Source organism: Haliaeetus leucocephalus, unplaced genomic scaffold, assembly GCF_000737465.1.
Source record: "Haliaeetus leucocephalus isolate CR32 unplaced genomic scaffold, Haliaeetus_leucocephalus-4.0 Scaffold340, whole genome shotgun sequence".
In the NCBI taxonomy this organism is placed as follows: domain Eukaryota; kingdom Metazoa; phylum Chordata; class Aves; order Accipitriformes; family Accipitridae; genus Haliaeetus; species Haliaeetus leucocephalus.
In genome coordinates, this window is record NW_010972776.1 from 3,342,697 (window position 1) to 3,367,381 (window position 24,685).

Here is a 24,685-nt window from a genome sequence, read left to right on the forward strand (position 1 = left end):
ATAATTTTGTTGTTAAAGAAAAATGTAAATAATAAACGATGTGGGAACTAGAAGAGCAAGTGCTTAAGTAGAAGAATTTAACATTGAAGTGAAAAGGTCACAAAAAGGTCAAAGCATACTTTGAAAATGAATCTATAAAAACAAATTGCGTGAAAACACAGGAGAGCTATCAAAATTATGCGTAACTGAATGAACTCATAAGAAAAGAGTGTACACTGCTCAATGAAACCCCACCTTGGTATTCATCAGGGTGTTGTTCATAGTCCAAACAAAATGTCAAAAATTTCATTAGCATTCTCTTTTCCACCATAGTAAGCTGTCTGCTGTTGAAGACATCTGCTCTAGAACAAGGTACCTGGAAAATATTTTTTAATAATTTCAGATACTTTCCATATTCTAGATGTGAAAAGCATCAAGAAACACTATAGTCTGATTACCTAACAAATATTTTAAATTACTATTTTCTATTATAGTTACCTTCGTATATATTTCTTTCCATTATTTTCTAACTATAATAAAAGTTACCAATTTTCCACAATAAAAATATTTAAAAATCTTTTTCAGCCTCTTCCTCTTTTTACTTCCCTTCAATTTCACTTGCATCTCTGACTGCAGAGTTAATCAAAACAGTTTGTACTAATTAACTGCGCCAAAATCTCCTGTTGCCATTATCACACCAATGACTTCTCTTGTAAGCGGCAGACACACAAATAAAGTCTATGCTACCAATCTGAAAACCTAAAACCTGTGAATCTTTAAGAATGAACTGCCAAGTCGATCAAGGTCTAAATATTTGACATGAGGCAAAGATTTATGTCAATAATTTACTGAACTGCACATTCTTGTTTTAGCTTTTTTTTAAAAAAAAAAAGAAAATTTATATGTAACACATACAAATGTCTTTTCATTCCAGAAATGAAATAAAACTCAAAGTCTTAAGGAAAAATACTTGCTTATTGTTACAAAACTCTCAAGAAACCAATTTCAAGTTTCTTGACTTTAAAAAGGTGAGATTAAATAAATGCAATACATTCTCTTACGATACCTGTTCTACTTTTCCTTCTCGAAAGGCAAGAATTCGTGTCGCATTTTTAAACTCTGCATATCTGCTAACGTTTGACTTAATCAGAAGGTCAATTAACAGACCTCGGGAGTAAAGCAACTGCACAGTGAAGAAAAAAAGAAAATCATGAGTAAAGACAAAGCGCTTAGACCATAAGAAAACAGTGATACCAACAGTATTCACTTGTAAGGTGTTTTCTGTAACTATTTACAAGTATACACAGTGAAATAAAATCTGAATAAAAGAACATCACGATATAGTATATGCAAAATAATATTAAATTAACTGAAGCGACCATACAAATGGAGGAGACAAAGCAGTCCACAGGAGAGAAAAGGAGGTGTCAGCCTACTGCTCATTTAGTTTTATTAGTCTGGGAGTCATAGCTTGAGACAATTTTTTGCATTGTCATCTTGGATAATTTCTTTGTATTGTATGCTATATATCCTTGAACACCATATTTTACAACCTCCATTTCCTAATATCAGTAAAGTACACAATGCTGTCTGTGCAAGTCATCACGACTTGCCTCCTAAATTACCTGAAACGATAACGTCACATTTTCTAAATGTAAATTCCTTAAACACCCAGTTAAGGTTTAGTCATATTGTTTTATATTAATTTATAATCTGTCCACCTTTACTCCTTCTATAAGCTACAAATGTGTTATGAAATACTGAAGGGACAGAAATGTAACTATTAACTGAAGACATATGTCTCAAGTGAAAAGCACTAGAGATTAAACATGCTTAAAGTCTTGTGGCTCCGAGTAACAGAATTTGCACAATCAGACGGAATTTTCATGATAAAGATTTACTGGAACACTATCGAGGAAACTACAAGAAAGTCTGTATCCCAGTGCCAGAGAGAAACCAGTGCAAACTACTAGTCTTGCCCTGATGACTACTCTTCTGTCAGAACTTCTGGAATTCATTACAATTAATACCACGTAACACAGTGGCACAGAAAAAGTATAAAAAAGGATACAAAATAGTATTATCTGCTTAACCACTATACATTGACTACTGTTTTCATGATGTCCTTCCAATGATGCACAAAAGAGGTATCTACATTTAGAACAGAGACAAAACTTGAAATAATGCATTTTGTAGTGCCTCCACAAAGAATTTAATAAATTATTGGAGAAAGTTTTTTCTTCCAACTTCCAGAGGTTTGAAAAATCTTTTCATGCAGAGTTTGAAAAATTAACCATTCAACTTTGAAAAAACTTCCCATTGCAGAGTACACACATAGTCTAAACCATAGAAGTTAAGAAAAATTTCCATTTAACTTGAATTTGCAGGGCCATATCAGTATACTGTGAAGTACATTAAAGGTAGATTTTAGAGTTTAAACAGTATGACAAATACATCAGACCAATAGTTTTTCTTCTAAGTAAAATGCGCACTAGTAGGTATTCAACCCAATAATAACTAATTTTAGTCAGCTTGAATGTTATGGATTAACTGTAATTATTTTTTTCCCCCAATAAAATTTATTACAATTCAGTGCTTTAGTCCGAGTAGAGAGACAATGAGAGTTTCATACGAAAATCTAAAACCCAGGAAGCACTCCAATAAGAAAAATTATTTTTCATTTCAAAAACATCAAAGATCTGCATGCAAATTGATTTTCCTTGTTTAAAAATATAAATTTTTTAATGGTACTATTTAAAAAGAGCAATTTTGCAGGTATTACTGAAGTGCTAAATTTCAGGAATTTACTTTTATGGATGTATTTCTGAGCTATGCTTTATGGTCTCTTCGGTTATAAACAAACACTAAAGAGCACATATGAAATAGCTCTTGTTTGTTTTAAGGGTACTAAGTCTTGCTTACTTCTCAAGAGTGTCTTTTTTGCCTCAAAGGTACTGTGTCAGCCCTCCTCAACGTTACAGTTTTTTTAAATATTTCAGCATTTTAAGCAAAGTAAATGTACTTACAGGAAGACAGTCATTCAGTTCCTACCTTGGAAACTAAATCAATATTAAACCTTCTGCCTTCTCTAACAATTTGGGAATATGTAATTTTCTTTGGTTCTTGGGCAGAAATTTCTGAGGGTGCAGCTTCAGTTTTTCCCGATTCCAGAGTGGATTCACCTAAAGCCGCACTATGAGAACTTTCATTCTCAGAGGTTATTTCTGTATCATTCCCTTCCATCGCACTTGCTGGTTCAGTGCCTGTAGCCTTTTCTGGTTCCGCACTCTCCACCTCCGGTAAGGCGCTCTCCACCGGTGGGCACTCTTTTCCCGATTCCTGAGCAACCCCCTGGGCACCAGAGGCTCCAAAGACAGGCAGCTTTGGCAATGCACCAGCTTCTTCAACATCTTCAGCTGAATCCTGACTGATTAAAAACACAAGGGGAAGAAGGGGGGGTGGGGTGGGGGGAGTCTTTTAAAAAGCCTTAAAAACTTGTTTAAAGTTTTGAGTCAGTGCCAGAATGGAAACCTCAAACGTTTCTATGAAAAGCATTAGAATTTCTTTATCCTGGCCAGATCAGGTGTACCACCCACTAAAGAATTCTGGTTCTTTGACTGCAAAGCTGTAATTCAAGAGGAGTACTTTTACTGAGGAGGAAAAAAACCACAAAACAAAAATTTGGGTTCCTATTTAACACGGACTCAAAAGATGGAATGAGCTTAAAATGAAAATGAAAATTCTCATGGTGAAACACAATACACAGCTACATAAACAAAAGAAATACAGTATTTAAAAAAAAGAAACTGTAAAGCACTTCGATTACTTTTTTTCCTATGGATTAAAAAACCCCTTTGAAATTGAAATGCACAAATGCATTAAAGTCATTACGCTCAGATATTTTAAAAACCAAACTCACTGAAGAAAACAGAAGTGCTTTATACGACTGAGACCACTTTGCATCTATTATCATAGGAAGTCCACAAGAGAAGCATGCAGTTTTGACCTGAAGTTTAAGTAAAACTTTCAGATTACTTTTTCAACTCTGACCTTGCATTCTAATTAGCTGTTCAAGTAACAGCCACAGAGAATAAAGTTTCCTCATGTAGCAATGTTATTTTTATGCAAGTGTTATAAATTTGTGCATAGTAGATGAAGGCGGCCAGTCAAAGGGAGGGACATTACCACACATTTACTCTGTATAGTCCATCTCCTTTTCACAACACAATTCTTTAAAATTCTTCGTATAAAGCAGACCTCCACTTTTAATCTCATCTACTTTTTTATCTTGAACTTCAGTGACATCTACTTTAGAAACTAGTACTTTTGAACTTAGAATTTTAGTTTATACTACAAGCTGAGTCAAATCAATGTCATTGTAAATGAAAGGAATTCAATAATTTCACACTATCTTTTTATCTTTATACCACAAGCCATTAATGCACTGAATAAACAATTTAATCTTGGCTGAAAGCTAATGAACTACAATTTTAAAGGTGACCTGCAAATGTACAGTACAAAATTTCAATCACAGGACAGTTAAAATTCACTGAACAGCAAGAAATTATTCAGTATACATATAAAAATGCTCCCTCACATCTGTAGCCTTACAGATGGAAGAAGGGGGCAGGATTTCCGTTAGAGGGAACAAAACCCCTGTATCCTTTAAAAGTTGCTCCTCACTTACGAACTCCAGGAACTCACTTGGGCTCATGAAAATAAGAGTTTGGAATAAGTCTCTCAGCTTGTACAGAGCCACCAGGAAGCACTTATTCATGAATGGGGTAAAATATTGCCCTGGGAAATACAGGAACTGCTATAAGGAAGGACTAATGAAAGAAGTCTGTTTCTGTACATTAATTATGTCTTTCTGCTTCATATTGCAAGCATTAAATAACTATAAAATATCAAAGGTAATAAGTACTTTGTCAAATATTTTTTTAAAAAGTAATCTCTCCTAAAAATACAAATGAAAGTCAATTAAAATTTGGGGTTCTGTTTAGATTTTTGGGTTTCTTTAGGAATTTGGAACATGGTGTTTGTGAAAACTGCAAAAGCTGTTACCATGAATGCAATAACTAAGAATGAAGCTTTCATTTAACCCATCCTAAAGCTTTTTATAACACAAAAATTCAGAGGCAAGTTTTCTTTCTACCTTCTCCCAAGTTCAATGTACAATTCAATCTCATTTTAAACATACTTGATTATTACTTTTTAAATCAAAATAAAATTTGGATTCACAACACATTGTATTTTTTCTGTATCACTCCGAAAAGCACTGTAACGGAAACATTATATTTACATATTTTAAATCTCTATTCAATTGCCATTAATGAATACGTAAATATGCATGATTTGCAGCTCTACACATTTTATAATGAAAGCCTAAAACCTGTATATAATCTAAATTCATGACATCCTTCCTATAGGAACAAATATCCCTGAATAATGTAAGAACTGTCTATAAAAATGACTCAAATTGAACTTCTGTACAGACAATTCTTCTCCTAATTCAGAAAAAAATAATACATCTGCAGACAAATTGTTGTGTAAATTTAGAATATTATCTTCCACCATTCATCAATTAATGGTACTAACAAAGGAATATCTTAAAATGAATGTGTCTTATTAATGCCTTGTAACAGCAACCCCTTCAGATAGGTCAAATGAAAAATTGCCAACCAGCTGGTTAATTTATTCAGCACAGGTGTTCACTATTTATTTTTCAGCCATTTGCCTTTTTTCAATACAGCTTGTTGTAGACACAGTATTCTTTTCCTTTGATGGATGCACTTTGTTCTAAGGCCATTCATTTCAGATTTGCACTGTGTATATTATACTGCTACCCAGCTGTTTATTCTTTCAAAATAAATGTTTAATGGTTACTTCATAGGAGTTATAAAAGTTAAGCAAAACCAACAGAATCTAGCCAGAACGTGTAAATTGTCAGAAACACAATAATTGACTCTCAGGAAGTTTTAAGTTCTTCTGGAAAACTTTTTCTTGGCTAGTTTTATTAATCTTACCATTCTTCCTTGTAGGTTTTGGGTTGGTTTTTTTTTTTGTGATAATCAAGAGAGACAGCATTGTAGTGCCAGGCTAAGTTAAATGCTTAAAAGTAGAATCTTCTATTTTTTCCTAACTCAAGTATAATTCTCACTTCTACAAAATGTGAAATCTTAGTGCTAGGGGACTCATTTTTGAGCCAGCCTTCAGTCAATATCACATCTTCTTAGGAAAATCATATGCAAAGTTAAGAGACCATGAACCTTTAATCTGATTTAATACTGGTTCTGTACAATATTTATCATGGCAACAGGATTACAATTACAATATTCAAGTGATATTGCTTTAAAACAAACATAACATTTTATCTGCAATACAGTCAAGCAGCCATTACTGTGCAATATAGAACTTTGGAATATTCTGAGTCTGTGACCTTCGGATTGTATTAGTATAATTCACACCTTTGTGGTTTTTTCTTTCCTACCTGTGATGTTTACAGAAAGAAATACATGTTTCTATATGAATATCTGTCACTGTTTCATTTAGCTACCTATGATATTATCTAAGAGAATCAAGGTTAAGCTTACATAACAATCCCAAAGAACCTTTCAGGAACTCAGAACAGTGTTCGGTTCAGTGCAACATCCAAAAGATAAAAATGATAAATAAATACAAAGAAGTAGTTCAGTTTTCAACTGAGACCCATACAATTTCCATTCATTATTACTATGCTTACACTCTATTCAACATTACTGCTTCACAAGGTTACTTTTAGGTGTTTCTTGATTTTCAATAATATGACACTGTGAAAAGCTTACTTTCTGCATGACTTACATATAACAAAGTATCATATTTCTGTTTAAAAATCTAAATAAAAAATGAAATTTGTATTCTTCTGCTAATGCAGACATACCTCCACAAATACCTAACTAAAAGATACTTACACCACATATCAGTCCTAAGATGGTATACTATTCTTCATGTGCTTATGCAACAAATATTCACAGAAGTGTGTATTTCAAACAAAGCATGTATTTTTTTTCATGTTGTATGTAAAGTAAGAGCTGAGTTACCTTACTTCAGAAACAGAAAGAAGGTGACGGCCCAAAAAGGCTAACTGTTATTACATTACCAGGAGCCTTTGACCACGCAGTTCCTTCTAAAGCATCATGGGTAAGCACTGCTTATTGAGAAAGTTAAATCCACTGAATATTAGCACAATTAGGTATTTTATAGTGACAGTACCACTGTCCATTTGTGTTCCTATTCTTGTGTACTTATTTCAATTTACATGTACTTACAAGTTATGAGTTTTATTTTTTACTATGACAACAGCAGCTTTTAGCTATATTAAGAATGGAAAAATTTAATACATGGCAGTGCATAACTAGCTACTACTAATAATACCTACAATGACAACACTTCTGTTTCCTACTCAGAAGGAAATTACCAACTCACAAAGTTGGCCAACAAATTATACTGCGTCCAGATAAGGTCATTTAAGAAGGATCACTTAGCTTCAACGAAGTGCAAGTAATTTCAACAAAAGCGCAAGGACATTAAGAACATTTTAGAGGTTATGGTTACTTTTTGAGACAACATGCAATATGGTACTATGGTGAAATGCTTGAAGCTAAAAGCACAATATGATTATTTACCTCTGAGCATATGAAATTATTTGTATATTTCTATACGTATACTTACTCGCCAAAACAGAAATCTTCTACATGTTGAATAGTTTTATCCTTCTTGCTAAGAGAAATAACTTCTTCATTCCCAAGGATCAGTTTTCTCCAGTCTTCACATTCATCATTGATATCCGTCTTTTGCTTACAAAGAACAATTATAAAATCACATTTTGTACTGTGCTAGCTGGTCTTGAACTATAAACCTCTGTAGTCCCAAATAATTTGTTGTACCCTCTTATAGAAAAAAAAAAAGAAGGAAAGAATAATCTTAACTGTCTTAATTTTTTTTCTATTCAGATTTTTTGAGTTGAAAGAGTTAGAGCTGGTTACTTCATTCTAGAATGCCAACATTTGTACTACATTACTAGCTCTAGTAAAATGAAAATACAGTGTTGAACGAAATACAAGTTTTAATAGAGAGTTGAATATAACTTTGAATACAATCTACTAATAGACAGGTTTGCCATACCCAGGTTAGTTCCAAATTTTGTGACAAAACTCTTTGAACGGAGACCGTATGAAAAAATACAGTGATTTGGGTATTATATTAATCTGTCCGCACAGGAATCTCTAAATCATATAACAGAACCCTGAGAATATTAAGTTCTGACATTGAGCAACTCCACTGATTATGCCAGAAGGTAGCACTATGTAATAAATAGACATGAGACTGAACTGAAAAAGTTCCATCTTCTACGGACCAACAGGTTCATAATGCTTCAGTAAATAATACGAACATCTATTTGCTAATATAGTCCAAGTGCTCAATCTCCTAAATAAATATCCTCTTGAGAAGATTTCTAGTGGACTGTCATGAATTAGATAAACTTTCGTCATTGAAAAATACACTATCAACATTAATCTTTTTGTCCTGGTTACAGGACATGTCAATGGAAGGATCCAGTAAACTACCTTTCTTCCAGTTAAGAAGAATCAGCTGAAAGCACACAAGAAAAACAAAGGGGACTGAAACATCAGAGTGGAAAATAATCACACAGAAAATGGAAAAGACCAGATTATCATTTACAGAAGGTGCTAGCAAAGGAATCAAAACAAGAGTATAGTTGCTTCTACATAAATTCAAGAACCCAAAATTATGACTGAGCACTAGACTGTTTGGTCTCAGATACTAATATTAATAAACCAGGCATATCAGAGTCTTAGAATGCTAGGCCAGATGGTTAAGTCTTAACCAGTAATGCTGGAAACTAGAAACCTCTTTGATCTGTCAAATTACCAAAGAGAAAGAGCATTGTGGTAATTTGTCTTCTAATAAATTATGCAAACAACCAAGATTTAACATTAAGAAACGTTAAAACAAGTAATTTGGGAAATTTTTACCTGATTTTCTTTAATCCAGGACAATAATCCTGAAAAACTAAAGCTGGCCCAGTTTCCACCATAGTAATTTCTCCTGTAAAGAAAAAATAGTGAAACTTGATGGAGAGATAAAACATAGCCTTTTCAAGTTTAAAGAAAAAACAGCCAAATTTGGGACATTCAAAATATTTTCCATGACAGATTTTACAAATGCAGAATATAAAACCTGGTATATTTCACAACTTTTCATGAGATGCAAAATTTCCATTTTCACTCATTTGTATGCATCTCTGACCAAACAGACTATAGTCCAAAATCAAAGTATGTGGAGGGTAAAATGAATAATGCTAAGAAAAGCACATGGGATGTTTTAAGTAAAAGGAAAATAGAGATAATACTGCTTCTTGGCCAAGACTGACTCTATACCTCTTACTCAAACACGTACATCACCATAGACATCTTTACTTACTGTGGAGCCAAGCCAACAAGTCTGCCGGTTTGAACTGAGTTCTCAGAAAAGCTAGTTCAGGTTTTTTGCATCCGTACCACACTCTACAGTTTCAGGTTCTGGCAGGACCTAGTACCTTTGTCACGTGAGCACAGTTATACTGCTTCTGACTGAAGCTGATTTGGAAGTTAATTGCATTGCATGCCACTTCTAAACTAACAGTGCTTCATGAGGTAGCTACGCGAAGGAGAGTTAAGTAAGCTGAAACTGGGTCCAGACAGCAGAAACCACATCTCTCTTATGCATTATGACAAACAAAGGGAAGTTCACACTATTATTTATCTACTGCTTACAGAACAGATAATGCTTATTATAGACTGTTACGATGGTCTCGCAAAATTCTTATTAAACTGCATATACTGTAGGTGGAGCCAAAGGAACTGATTTGTACAAAATGATCATACCTCCCTGAGTACTCTTCAGTTTATATTTACCGCCTTCTTTCTTGAAAAATATTAGTTTATGTTTTAAATCACAGAAAATTAATAGTTCTGCTGTTAAAAAGAGTCTCTGCTCTTGCTTTTCAAATTTTTTCTATCAATATTTCTCTAAACATCAGTTGGATTAGCTTTTGTTATCAAGCATACCACATCTTAAGTATTTAACAACTCTGGTACGAAAAATAACAGAGCAATTACATTTTAAGAAATCACTAGTTCTTGCAAAATAAAAAAGTCATTTTGGGATTTAACTCTGTTTTCTGGCACTGTATACTGGCACATCAGAAGTGTGAAAGATATCAAAAATACCCTGCTGAATGGGTATCTAATGTTATTGCATACACTAACAAAAAAAAACATTTAGGAAGATGGGTTTTGCATTTTACAGAATAATGCGAAGACTGGTAAATCAAATGAACTTATAATCTTACCATAACCTCCTCCACTTTTAAACTGTAGAGATAAGTGTGATAAAAGTGAAAAATTAAATTCAGGTTTGATTCTACTGTTTAAGATGGGATGTTTTTGACAAGGCTTATCTGCACTGACAAAGACTTCATTAAGAGTGTCAGCCCCTTTATAGTACCAGAGGGTGATGCTCTATACCATGTTGCTTACTTAGCATATGAAGGACAGATGTCTTCTAAACAATGCCTAATTGCTCCTGACTAGAAACTGACCTAAAAAAGTCTTCCAGCTACTGCAAGGCAATAGTGAAGAACATAAATAGGACATCTTTTGCAAAGACAACAAAATCCAGCATTCACCGAATAAAGGTGGCTTCAACAACAGACCGTGGGTGGTGTCTAAGGCCACGAACTGGGAGGACTGGGTCTCTATGTTAAGAGGATGCGTGTAGTCTGCCCTGCAATCTGGTTACTCTAAACAGATGAGCTCCATCTGCAGATCTGTTACCAACCAGAAACTCCAACCATCTGTAAAAAGGAGTTCATACTTACCTCATTATGTGAGTGACATGGGTGAGGCTTAAAAAGGACGGTGTAATACCAAATAGCAAAATACAAAGCAATGAGGATTAAATATATTAAATGCCTGATTCTGTTCAGACTGTAAAACTGTAACTGATAGTTGCATGCAATGATAACCTCCAGCTTTGTTTTAGATGTCAATGGTGTAGGTTAATTTCTTGCTTCTTCTTAAGATTCCACTGAATGAGAAATTCAATATCCATATATTATCTGCCGCTTGTGGGATTTCCAAAAAACACGGCCATGAAGATTTATTTTAAAGGGAATCTGCTGCTTTAGTTGCAAGTTTCCTTGAATATGGAATACAATCTGGCTGTCAGAGCAAGCAAGGCCATTGATCACAGAAATCACAGAAAACACCTGCCTAAAATTAGGACTAGGTTCCTTGAATCTATACCAATATAAATTAATGCATATTTAGAATATTTAAAATCAAAACTTGCAGTAAGAGAAATAAATATTATTTTCACAGAAAGTTACAGAAGTTTATTTGTGAGCTGTCAGACATATTTAATGTAAACATTCCTCTGTCCGTCAGGTGGATTTTCCTTTGAAACTGCTTTTCTTTTTAACCACCAATGATGTGAATCAATCTCTTCAACAAAGCACTCTATAATGCTGTTCTGAAGCTCAATCAGTTTTGAGAAGACAGTATGGCCTTTCTCAAATGGAAAATAAATCGCAGCTGTCCTTTCTTTCCTCTGGTGTCTGAGAACCTCTCCCAAGTTAGGCTACACCACCTCAAATATTAATCTTCTCTTGAAGCATCAACTTCCAGATTTTTTTCCCCAAATTTTAATTAGTTTACCGTGCATTACATAATGAATCAGGATTGCTTAATTTTCTCATCTGAAAACACTACAGAAAGAAGGTAGACCAGACATGATTACTGATATAGTGAGCAAAGTTTTTAGCAAAAATCTTGAAGAAGAATTCTAAAAAGAGCTGACTAAAGGTTTTACAATTAGGAGTCCTTTGTAACCAAATATTTTTGTCATAACTGCCCTGAAGATGAACCGAGGAATTCCTTAAAGTAAGGGTCAAGATCAAAGCCTAATTAAAGATAAAATATTGTCCCAAAATCTCAAGGACTAAGCTCCTCTCTTCTCTTGCTGTATTAGCAAACTACAAAGATGGATATTCTCTCCCTTTTTTAGGGTTATAATTCAATTACCATCTAACTAAGAACATGAGATATTTTGAAGGTGTAACAGCAGTTAGAAATTAATTTTTCTACCAAGTTAGATAGAGCACAGATGTTTTCTTCTTCTACCATACATTATTTCCTAGGTGATATTTGCTCAAAACTTCTCCTGTATTACCTGGATTTTCATATGAATTAAAATACTGCTGCTTTTAGTTCTTATTTTTCAAATCTCCAATCTGTAGTTCAGAGCTAATGGCAGAACTGCTGAAGCCATTTCTGCAAAGTTTTGGAAATGTAGCCCAAGTACAGGTTTACCTCTGCAAAAAGCTTAATTGTCTCTTCTCCTACATGAGTTTGTATTTTTTTCTCAGTTACTAACACCATTTTTTTCTTCAAATACTTCAGTCCAGAACACTGAAATTGCAAATTGTTTCCAACTGATTAACATTCTTGAAATCCAAACCAAGAGAATATCTAACATGTCCTTTTGAAGACAGACTACAATTTGAGAAATTGAACACTTTGGAAAGCACGAGATACACAATTAAAACATGTTTAAGAACAGGAAAAGTATTTCATGGACTATGTCTGTTAAGAAGATTGCCTTTCTCAGTGCCATGTCATAACGGCCATGGTCTAACAGTCAAAGCTGGTGACGTCTCAAGAAAAGCTGCTGATGCCTCCTGATTGCTCCCAAGAGCTGCCTGTATGTGTCTGTCCTGCATTTGATCTTTCAGAAAGAAGTCTCGAACCATCAGAGTAGCTGTCTTTTGCAAAGGAAGTTACTGCCACATCGATTTTAAGGATCTGAACACAAAATGACTTATGTTTCAAACCCATAAAGTTTCATGTGCTATCTATTAAGTACACAGTCACATGTATTAAAAATTCCCATTCTGGCAAAGTAACCTTGTTTAGGGGCATGAGAAGTGGACTATGCTTCCTTGCCTTCCAAGAGGAAGTTTTTAACCCAAACAGCTCTTGAAATCCTTCAGCTCAATGCAAGGGTGATGGTGGCAGTCACTTGTACCACATTACATTACGTCCTGGGATATGAACATGACCAAAGGTAATTATCACGGACCAGTTAAGACCATGTTTTACTCTCCAATACCTTTGCTATGAGATCATATCCTAAAACAAAATAAAAACATCTTTTTCAAAAAAGGTCAAAAGATACCAGAATTAAGAATTTTCGCCTAGGGTTCCCCTACCGAAAATTAAATAGTTCCTTTATTTTTCTTGCAAGAAATTGACCTGCTTTGAGAAGCAACGTTTTTGCTTGCTGGTTGCTGTACTGACACAGCTACCTCACTTCACAGAAGTTCAAGATCAAAAAGAGGGCTGTATGAAGACACAGGTTGTATTACATTATGTATTTTACAAGTTCTGAAAAAAGTGAAACAGATTGCCTAGCAAGAAGTGGAACAAACTACAAAAGCAGGTATCTTGGAGGGAGGAGGTACAGGAGGGTGCCCAGCATGCTTTTGGACACCTGGATAAAACAGAATTTTGGACAAAAGGAACACTCAAGTACTCTACAGGCAAAGTAAGGTCAAAAAAATAAGAAGATACCAAGTGTCAAGAAGCAAGGCATGCAACGCAGACAGAGCAAACTGGGCACAAAAGAGGAGTTAAAATCCTGCATCCTGACACTCCTTTGCCTTTGAATTAAACTCTACATGGAAAGATAAGTAAGTCAATGAGGAAGGATGTACACAAAAAAACTACAGTCTACACATGTTACATTCTAGATGCTCAAAATCAAATACAAAATGTAGCTTAACATACGTCACCTCTAACTGCCCCATCCTCAGTAACCAAACTAGTACATAACTATATAGATATATAATTATAAGAAGCAAATAAGCAAAGGACCAAAAATAAAAACATAGCAACCATCAGGAGAAAGTCCCAGGCATATGAACAATTAGTATGGGAAGTATACTCACTTCAAGTAATCAACTTTTAGTCTTGATCTACCTTTCTTTGGCAACTTCAAGTTTAAACTAAGTGCCAATTTCCACTTTTTAAATTGCAAATTACTTTTCTAAATCATTTCACAAATATCCTTGAAATTTCACATGTCAACAGCTCATTAATATCTACAGTAAATGTAGCTCTCTGAAAAGAACCACAGATTTTACGTTTATTGAGACAGATAGCTGGCACAGAGAAATAGAGCTCCTTCAATTACTATTTGGCAGAAGGTAACTTCAGTTTAAAATCAGTCTACAGGAATTTATGGCAACACTGCAGTGAAGTGACTATTTTGAATAAGATTAGCTACTGTTGATGGCAATACTTGGACAGTGTTTATAAATCAAACTTAGAACTTAGTATTTTATAATAGGCCACTTCAAAACTATCTTCCATAATCACCTATGCAGTATATTATGATAAATGCAAACATGGCTGGAGATTAAAAATAATAAAATGATGTATACAAGGTAATGAGTGCAAGCAAACTATAAACAAAGACTTCATCCATATACATTTTCTATATATTGTACCTAACTTAACTCAGACCTTTGTAGAGAACAAAAGATGAATCAAAGTAGCACACCTAACACAAGCATTCCAGCAACCTCGAAACTTATTTTCTTATACTCTGAAAAAAATTTAAACTCATGATGCTTTAAGAAGGGAACAACATACACTGTTAAAAAGTGATGCTCTGAACATAAACAGATTTTTTTGTTGATGAATTTTCAATTATACTATTACCTCAGTAAAATGAAACTTGAAAATTCATCTAGAAACGAGTATATTAAACTAGATATAGTAGATAAAATTAAAATGCTTTAATTCAGATTAATCTCTGGCAAGCTTTTAATACTTAACTTTTCACTTAAAATTCAAACGGCATCAGGTGGGGGTTTTCTGTTGGTCTTGGTTGGCTTTTTTTGCAAGAGTACTAACTTAAACACGAAAAGCAGATGGCTTGACACACTCCTCTATTTACGGGGAAGGGGTTGTACAGTATAAACATTTCTATTTTTTTTGCCAAGATATGGATTCTAGACCATGGTTCAGTGAGCACACACACCAATTATAATGGTAACTACTACCATGAGTAAAAAACACCTTGGTTGGGAACAATTTCCCCTGACCTTAGCCTGCACTAGAGTTGGAAAATAACTCCATAGGAGAAAGGAATTAAATGTAGAAGCCTTCATTTTCATTATAAAAACAAAAGCATGTGTGAATGTAAATGAGCATATTTAAGTGAAAACAGTAATAAACAAAATCTGTATTCCACAGTTCTAATTGCTTGCTTCTGTGTGTTTTCTGAAAGGCTCTTCATCATAGCTAAAAATAGGCATGCATAAAAGAAATGAAAGTTCCAGTGGCTAACTATTATTACAGACTTTGATAGCCAATGAATACAAAAAATTGAAATAACGGGTGTGGTTCATTTAAGAAAATCTAAGTAGTCTACCAATAATACAGGCACTAAGCTTAAAATCCAAACGTAACTATTTTATTCATTCTATATCTTCTTATTCTAAAATAAGTTTTTTAATATTTTGGTTAGCAATCTAATACCTAATTTAAGAATTACTGTACCAAAATGTTTGAAATGAACGTACCCTTATACATTATGCAGCAGGTCTTTATAGTAACTTCAGTATCACTACTATGTAGTTACATATTTCTTTAAAATTATTACAGTCTTAAGAGGTGGTTTTGTTTCAACTGAATCATTAGTTACATTAAATATGGAGCATCAAGTACTGCCCTGCTGTGTACTATCCCATTCTGATGTAGAACACTAGGACCTTAGTCCATTTAAGGACTTCTTTCCTTACAGTTTCCAGTTTTCCATGGGTTTTGAGAGTAGTCCATAGTGCATGAAGATTCATTAAGATGAGTTCTTAATCCAAATACCCTCCTATTGATAAAAATTACTGACTGACGTGCATTACTTGTCCTCACTCCAGTCCAAGACAGGAAGCCAGAGACTTTGTGGGCAGTATAACAGCAAACTGAGCAATTGCAAATCATATTTCATGCAACCAAGTTAGTGAGCTAGTCTTGCAAATTTTGAAATTGTCTATGATATTAAATTAGAAATAAATGTATGAAAAATGAATGGGTCCTTTGAAGGGCTGTAGGCAAAAGGAGATTACAGAAGTTTAATCTTGAACCGATGATGCTCAGAGAAAATGAACAGCAGAAAGCATATCCTTTTCAAGCTCTTGGTGCAAGACACAAGAAAAACTGAAAACATGTATACTGTCTCTGGGAAAAGTCTCTAAACCTAGGTGCTGAACACACAGGTGCACATCAAAAGTATTTTCATAGAAAGGCAAGAGCTCAAAGATATGATGTAAAAATAAAACACTATGCCAACCTCATAATTTTTGGCGAACAAGTACTAACAAGTACAGCATCTAAGCTCACAGCACCCTTGCTGCTACCACCACCTCAAAACCACCTGTCACGGTTCTCTGCCGACATCCAGCAGGTATCAGCTAGAGATGTAACAGGTTGCCTGAAACTAATCTCTACATAGACTTTTACTGGTTATTAACAGTTATGATTTTACAGGTAAACACGTAAGATATTCCCACCCCCACTTCAGATCAAATTTTGCCAAATTATCTACTTTGGTTGCATGCACAAATATTTACCAAGCTGAAGTGCAGAAATTTGTTTAACCTTAGAAAATTATTATGCATTTTAGACTATGGCAACATTTAGCAGCAGCAGTGCTGCTTAGGTAGTCCTTGCTTCCTGCTTATGACCCTCTCCCAAAACTGTATTAGCCCAGCAAATTGCATAACTGCACTAACAATGGGACTGAAAAGGTACCAAGGGGACAGGAGCCAGCTACACTCAAGATCAGTGGCAATGCTGCCAAAAAAATAAAAACAAACCAAAAAAAGTGTACAATCGTACCTTGATCTCACATAATGAACTACAGCAGGCACAGTGCAGGTGTCTAGCACAGAAATCTCACAATATACACTGCATTTGTTACCTTCTAGAAAAACACAGACAGTAAAGCAGCCTCAAAAGCTGCTTAGTAATGATTGATCACCTCAACAGAGTGATGAGAAAATTTAGAGTTTTGAAGTGTTAGATGGGAGAGAGGGGTATTTTAAGAGTTCGTCTTGGTTGGCTCAGGCTCCAGCATTTGATCTCAAGTTTGCCTCAGAAACTAGAGTTCTAGACTTGAATCATGCTACTAAATTTTGCTGAGCAGGGGTACAAATAAGCCAAGGTTCAAAGATCCTATTTTTTTTTTCTAAAAAACCAGTGTGCATTGTAGTGGATAGTTACACAGGATTTAAAAAAAAGATTAACTTTGGCTAATTGGTAAAGGGAAGTAAAATGAAATGTTAATCTCTTAAAAGGATGCATGAAATATGCTACTCCAAGTGCTTCAGCAAATCCTTCTATTTCAAAGTGCAACAGAAATACTTCTTGAAACAACTGATTTCAGTGATATTCTGTAGTCTTCTTACAAACTGATTTAGCATGGGGTAGAGAGAAGACAGCAAAGAAAGAAGAGTGCTGTGTTCATCTCCTGCCTTATCAGCCAGATTTTACTTGTCTTCATTCTGGTAACAATTAAAATGCAAAAATACTTTTATCTTCTCTAGGCATTGAGAACTGACACAAATGAGATACTAGTAAAACATTTTGTCATTAAATGATAATGGCTCAGGTAAAAATTCTCACAAAACCAAAATGGGATAATTGCTGTCAGGAATGATAATGAAGGGCACTAAACCTGTAACCATTCCTGTCTATACGAAAGAAGGAGCTATCAGCGGCATCCTTGACCACACCACTTATGTTCCAAAGTACTGACCTAGGATGCAAAAATTGCCTGTTCTGTTGATGGAAATAACACCCCAAAAATAAGGTAGAGACAGAAGCGTACGATTACTAGATGCCAGATGAACACAAAACACAAGTCCTGAAGAGCACACTGACAAAGACACAGATATACTTCTAGCCAGTTTAACTCTTGAAAAGGAAAATTATTGGAGTAACTTACGAATCAACATGAAGAACTCTCTGGCCACTCCTGGCACATGCTGCTGCAATAATAGATTCAGGCAAACCTGTAAGAACACATGCAATTTTTAGAACTTAGTACACTAAGACATATTAAAAAATGAAATCAACTTAGAACTTGGTCAGAAACAGGCAATTCAAACAAAAGAAAGTTTACAATATGAGTCACTGAAATTTTTAATACTCTCATGCTACTAAAATAACGAACGCTATTTTGTGTTCATTAACATTTTTCTATAACCCTCTTAATGTAACGCTATTTTTTTTTTTAATAATTGTATGGCACATGTCACTTGCAAACACTTCTACCTCTGAGTTAAAGCTTGTCACCAGTGAATTCTCTAAACACCTTGTTATCATAAACAGACTGAGCACTTGCCAGCTCGGTATCCAAATTTCAATGCGATGCTCTGTAACTGTATCCCTCCTGATACAGACAGGTATTATCTGAGGGCATTTTTGTGTTATTTTTGTTCACTTCAAAGTGTCTGACATAAAGACTGTGTAACAAGCCATTAAAATGGTATTTTAAAATTAAGAAATTTATGGTAAATGCTGCATGCCCTCGTATATTCCAAGGATGCATCAGAAAGTGTGAGGGTATGAACCTGTTGGGATGGCATTAAACGATTGCATACGGCAGAGTCCTGTCTGGTGCTCTCTCCTCCATATCATCAGATGCCAAACATCTCTAGTGTGAACAGGTCTCAGAACTGTATCTGGACTTTGAACTAATTGGTTTCCTCCAAAAGAGTGCACAGGAGCGCACTCAATATTCTGCATGCAGACCAAGACCTGAGTGTAAACAGAAAAGCTAAACTAACAGCACGGGTGTACTTTCACTTGACATTTAAGGGTAGTGTTAGGGGCAGAACAAATGCAAGATGGTTGCTGTTAAAGTGGTATCCCTATCAAAATCTCGCACGTCATGAAATTACGCTCTGTCAAATCAGAATGTTTTCACCATATTTAGAAAAGATATGTAATTAAAAAAAAAAAACAACCTAAAACCAAAAGGCTAGTGATAGTTCTCTACCAGCAATGCCTGCTTGGAATGGCACATGATCGCAATTAGAAGTTTAATAAATAAATGAGGCTGTTCTCTAACTTCTACTCCCACTCACCAGATTTTTACATGCACAGTTAGATGACTTGGATTTCTGACTAGATTCAGAAAAGAAGTATAGCTCGCTATCTAAAAAGCACGATGGCACTAGCTTTGCTGAAATCTCTTTTTAAATGATCTATTGGCTGTTTAAGCAGGTAATTCAGTAAAAGCGATTAAAATTCTAAGGGACTGGTATTAGGAGACACTTAAGCTACGTATTCAATTAAGGGATGAGATTAAACAAAGCAAAAAGAGTGTTTCACTGATCTGATTTACAGCGCAGCACCAGAAACAGCTGTACTACTACAACTGAAGAGAGACAGAACTGAAAGTGGAAAAAGCAGGTGTTGTAGGGCACAAAATTCTTTGGCTAGCTTCACACCAAACATCATCTTCATGAGAATTTCAGCCTGCAGTTGTCTATTTCCTCAGAGACAATATTGCCTTCACAAACAAATAAAAGGTCATCATGCTGTCAATCTCATGACTCATTTAAAACACATGATGCAACATGTGAAAGGTTACTGGACGACTGTTTACTATTTGTAAGGTATCAGTTTTCACTTACCTAGAGTAAGAAGCTGTTAGACTTTAATGGGATATTAAGAACAATTTAGTACTCACAGAGACAGAACAAATAATTTTAAATGGTTGAGCCAGTCTTTATTAATTCTAGAACCAGAAATGCAGTCTAGAAAATACCTAGCAGGACTTAGATACATGAGACATAGTTTCATGAACTCTTTAAGCCACCAAAGGCAAACACAACCATCAAAATAAAGAGGTTCAACCTCTCTATCCCTATCTTCGGCCATTCCTGACCTCCTTCCACATGAAGTAGGTAGGCAGTTTTTGGCAGACCAGTTCCATTATGGTGTCGACAGTCCAAAAGTACAAATATTTGTATCAATACATGGAAAGAGGTTTAAGACAGGTGTGACAAATTTTCCAGGAAAATAGCTACAACTTCCCTGCAAATTTTCCATTTTTAACACTTAATATTTTCATGGATTAAAAAAAGAAAATCCCTTTCTGAATTCATAAAACAGAAAAAGTTACAATAGTTTTGCATTGCTGACCTTCCACAGCAAGTGAAGACTTATCATGGAATTAATCTCTGGGGGTAGAAAGAGGGATGAACAATCCCATCAGTTCCTGGAACAGTCATTCCACAGCCTAGAAAGGCCAATACTCTATGGAGTTGAATTTTTTGAAGAACTCAAAACACAGACCATTCTGAACAAAGAGACAAGGAGGAAATATGTAACTGCGGCACACACTTCAGGACTGTCACAAGATCCTGGATGCACACAGCCTTATTGTGTGAAAGCAATTCCACATTCAGCTGTCCTCTGAAAGTGTTTATATATACGTTCATTTCTCTCCATCCATAAACTATCTGGAATAGAATCTACAACTACTATTTTGTTTGCAGTTCCTGAAAAAGGTTTTCTTTCCCTCATTTGGGCACAGAGAATATTACTCTAGAAATGGAATTGAGAACCTTGTTTCTCCTTCCTTATTGATAAAAGCCACCGAGAAAGTGTTGTAAAACATCACCAGTGCTGCCTGGCTGACCAGGACTGGAGTTATAGCTACTAGGGCATAACTGATTGCTTTAAGCTTGATCCAATTGATACTGTGTTGGAGGTCTGTTCTTCCATTAACCTTGGATGAAATTGTTCCCTGAATTAGCTTCCTCGCTCTTGAAAGCTGGCATCAATTTTCTTCACCAACCCTTTGCTTGTAAGATACTGTGGCCCCCCAAGTACCCACTGGCAATAGAATGAGAAAGTGTAAGAAAGGCAAGGCCCATGCATTTTAGCTTTTGGAGAGGCTCTTAGAACAACTTGATGGACCAAGACACCATTTATTCTTAGGTGACAAAACTTCGGCAAACCAAAGAAATAAGACTGTGCCTTGGCTCCAGTTTCTGAATTCTCTTCAACAGAAATAAAAGCACACGGAAAATAGGTAGCTTTGACAAACGCAAGTTACTCCTACGTGTGATCTGGACTGTACGATGGTTACTTTACAAAAGCCTGTTCCAAGAAAGAAGGCTCTGGTAAACAGACCATTATAATATAGTTATAGATAGTCCCTCTCTACCTAAGAAAAAAATAAGTAACTTGGAAAAGCCTCCTTAGAGAAAAGGTAGAGATTTATTTAATGACAGCACACAAAGCTGAACTATCTCTTACAGGATGCTCACATAGTTGTGCAAAATAGATACCCTTCAGATTATTCAGTAACAGAGAAATATATTCTTTTTATAAATTGTTCCTCTTTGAAAACAGTTTCCTATTCTGAACTTCGATTTGTCAAAAACTCTAAGCTGGATTATATTCAAATTTTGAAATATGTTCAGACCCTAGCTACAGGGCCGAGCAGACTCCAAAACTTGTCACTCACAGTTTGGTTTGAAGATAATGATTTATTACAGAATTCAAGTGGTTGCAGGGGAAAGGCTATATCCCTAAGATTGATTCTGAAGTTTCACTTATGCCTAATGAGTAAATAAAGCTGGGTGTTTCTACGCTGTTTTTCTCATGAAGGATTATTCTAACATTTCCTGCCACTCATCCCTCTTGGGGAACAGTCAGCTTCTGGTTTTGCCAGCTTAAGGGATGAAGGATTTAGCACTATAACCTGTGTCACTCATGATGTTTTTGAACAGGCAATTGGGTAATGATTTGGATCCAATAACTTGGATCAAAGAACAGCAAGATCTAAATGAGAATCTACATTTCCTTTTAGATTATAAAAAAAAAAATTCTAAGATTGTACTGCTATCAAAATCAGTAATCAAATTACTGATTCATCAAGAGATGTGCCCTCTGGTATAGTTAACAGAAACCAGCATTTTCCTACGAAGTTATTATGCATATTACTTACTGTGAAACGCAGCACACATCTCATTTTATTGTATCTGAAAAGGGCTACTGCAAAAGAACATTTTGTCCAATAAGGTTCCAAATCCAGACAATTTTTAGATTTGCAATGGTATTAGCAGGAAATAAAAAGTCTGAATAGGAATCGCATGATCCAACCACAAGAAAGCAGCAACAGATCCAGACTGCAGTATGTTATACATAAACATCTGGCAGCATAAAAGGGATTTATGTAGAGGAATAAGGAGTCCATACAATTCTTGTATCAATTTAGTATGCTGACTCAGAAGTTCTTCATATTTGAGGCAGAATCAATTCAGAAATAGCAGTGCTTGTTATCAAGAAGTATAACCACTTTCTGTGCTTCCTGGCCCTTTCATACCCCACCTTTAGAATGCTTACACACGAAGTATTTGGATTATGTTAAATTGTCCTGCACCTCATTTCTCTTACCAGGAAAAACAAAGATAAAGAGTTTTCCTTCATGAAGGAGGACTGATCAGTACCAGCTGAAATCTCTATCATCATTTCTTAAAGCCATTGCCTTCTTTCTCCACTTACTAACCTCCATTTATCAGATACAGTATTAGGTAAATTAGCCTCTCTGGCCTTCTCAAGGAAACGTTAATTTAAAATCTCAATGAAGTAGGACATTACATCTGCAGACAGATATAAAAATAAGTACAAAATTAGAGATTTTAGTCATTAGTGATCTCTGGGTCACTAACATGTTCTAACAGGTAGAATTTCATAGGTACTTCTTGACACCTATCCAGAAAGCGATGCATTCGTATGAATCTGTGACACTGCCTCATTGAAATACAAGTGCAAAGTCAAAGTGAACCAACTTCTAAGTCCTAGTATTGGCTGAGGAAGAGTGCAGACTACATACTTGCCCTTCTGTGTTTGGACTTCTTGCATCCTGTGGGAAAGATACTGAAAAAAATGGCAAGCAGATTAAATTGTAACAAGCTGGCTCTAACTAGATTAGCAAACATGGTGGCATAGCTCACTTCAGCATGTAGAAACTGAAGTTAGTCCTACAAACTTTTCTGTTTCTCCAGCTATCTGTGTAAGGCATTGGAAACTGCTGTGTGAGATTCCAGGACTACATCAGAAACAGTTGCAGCACCAGAATGAAGTAACCCAGCAAGCAGACAGTATAAACACTAGGTTCGTGACAATCTTATGATGAAGAATACAGTTCACTTCTGATAGCATTAGTTTTCACCGCCAGCTGTCTAAGCACTATCTCTATTATAGCCTTCTTGGATACATAAGAGGCAGATTAATCTCAATAAATCTTACAGATGTGGCTGCAGCAAGCTGACCTTTAAGTCTACATCTGGTTGTTTCCAGCAACCTCTGACCAGGATAATCTCCATTATGAATTTTTGGACCTTCCCTATGAAGCAAAATCAGCCGTACTTCTATTTTCAAGAATAATGTGTTTTACAAGTAAATAAGCAAGAAATAAAGGAATTAGCTACACATTATATACAGTTATCAAGACACCAATTTTACTTTTAGTTTCAACATAGCAAAATTAAAATTAGACATAACTGCTAAGCTAGAAAACTCTTTTCTTCAGCTTTAAAAGCCAACTGATTTTAAAAGCTTTACAAAATAATGAAAAGTTATAATTCACCTCTCTGTAATAAAAAATTAATTTCAGGCTTACACATTGTGTCTCTTCTGATTAGCAGCTATACATAATGTTATAATGATGCACTGCCTCTTCAAGTGATTTTAAATGGATATATTCACTGCCCTAAGCAATTTATAAACTAAACAGCTTCATATGTGTGGAAGCATCTTGGTTCCTGAGTTGTTCACTGTAAACTGTTTCCCAGTCATCCAGCTGATAAGCTTTTACTGAATTACACAAGATTCATCTTGAAAAGGTTTAAATGTTTAATTTGCTTCACTGTATCTACTAAATAAATCACAAGTGGCTTTTTCATAATATAAAATGTTGAAGGGAAATATATTAAAAATGCTGGAACATAGACAATTTCAAAACAATCTTCTGGAGTCAGTCAGTTGACCAACTGCAATAAATTTTGTTTGCATCCAAACTTCTAAGAGCAGAGCAGCTGACTCTGGAGAAGCTCACTACACAATCTTTATGGTATGTTTTTGGTATATGTATATGTAGAACTTAAAAGGCATTTTATAATTTAATTGCAAACAAAGTTGAAATAATTACTGTATAAAATATTTTAAGTTAAAGCTAGCTAATTAAAATTGATAATAGGTTTGATTAATTTTATTATATGCTTGTATTGCAGAACAATATCAGAAAATATTTCTGCATTACAGAATATGGTGGTGGCTCAGAAATTGCAGCCCACTAAGACAAGTAAGAAATCATAACTGGTCAAGGAAGGAGCCACAGGTAAAAAGTTTCTTCTCCTAAATCAGTAATTCCATATAGTCATCTGTGTACCATCAGATGAACATGGCAATGGAATGTACCGAATCTCACAGTTGGTGCAAATAAACATTATTTAGAAAAGGAACAAAAGCAGACACTATGCTCCAAATAAAAATTCAACTTGTTACTAAAAATCATG

The 24,685-nt window shown here is 35.0% G+C and overlaps 1 protein-coding gene across 1 annotated transcript in view; it reads right to left on the reverse strand.

The window, feature by feature from the left end:
- The window catches only part of CHM (choroideremia (Rab escort protein 1)), a 73,454-nt gene that overhangs the window by 41,861 nt on the left and 6,908 nt on the right, over nucleotides 1-24,685 (reverse strand). The window contains exons 3-8 of the mRNA XM_010572537.1: nucleotides 18,091-18,157; nucleotides 9,015-9,087; nucleotides 7,690-7,814; nucleotides 3,031-3,406; nucleotides 1,046-1,162; nucleotides 235-355 (exon numbers count right to left, since the gene is read on the reverse strand). Coding sequence (XP_010570839.1) covers nucleotides 235-355; nucleotides 1,046-1,162; nucleotides 3,031-3,406; nucleotides 7,690-7,814; nucleotides 9,015-9,087; nucleotides 18,091-18,157 — 879 coding nt within the window. The remainder of the gene's footprint in view (nucleotides 1-234; nucleotides 356-1,045; nucleotides 1,163-3,030; nucleotides 3,407-7,689; nucleotides 7,815-9,014; nucleotides 9,088-18,090; nucleotides 18,158-24,685) is intronic.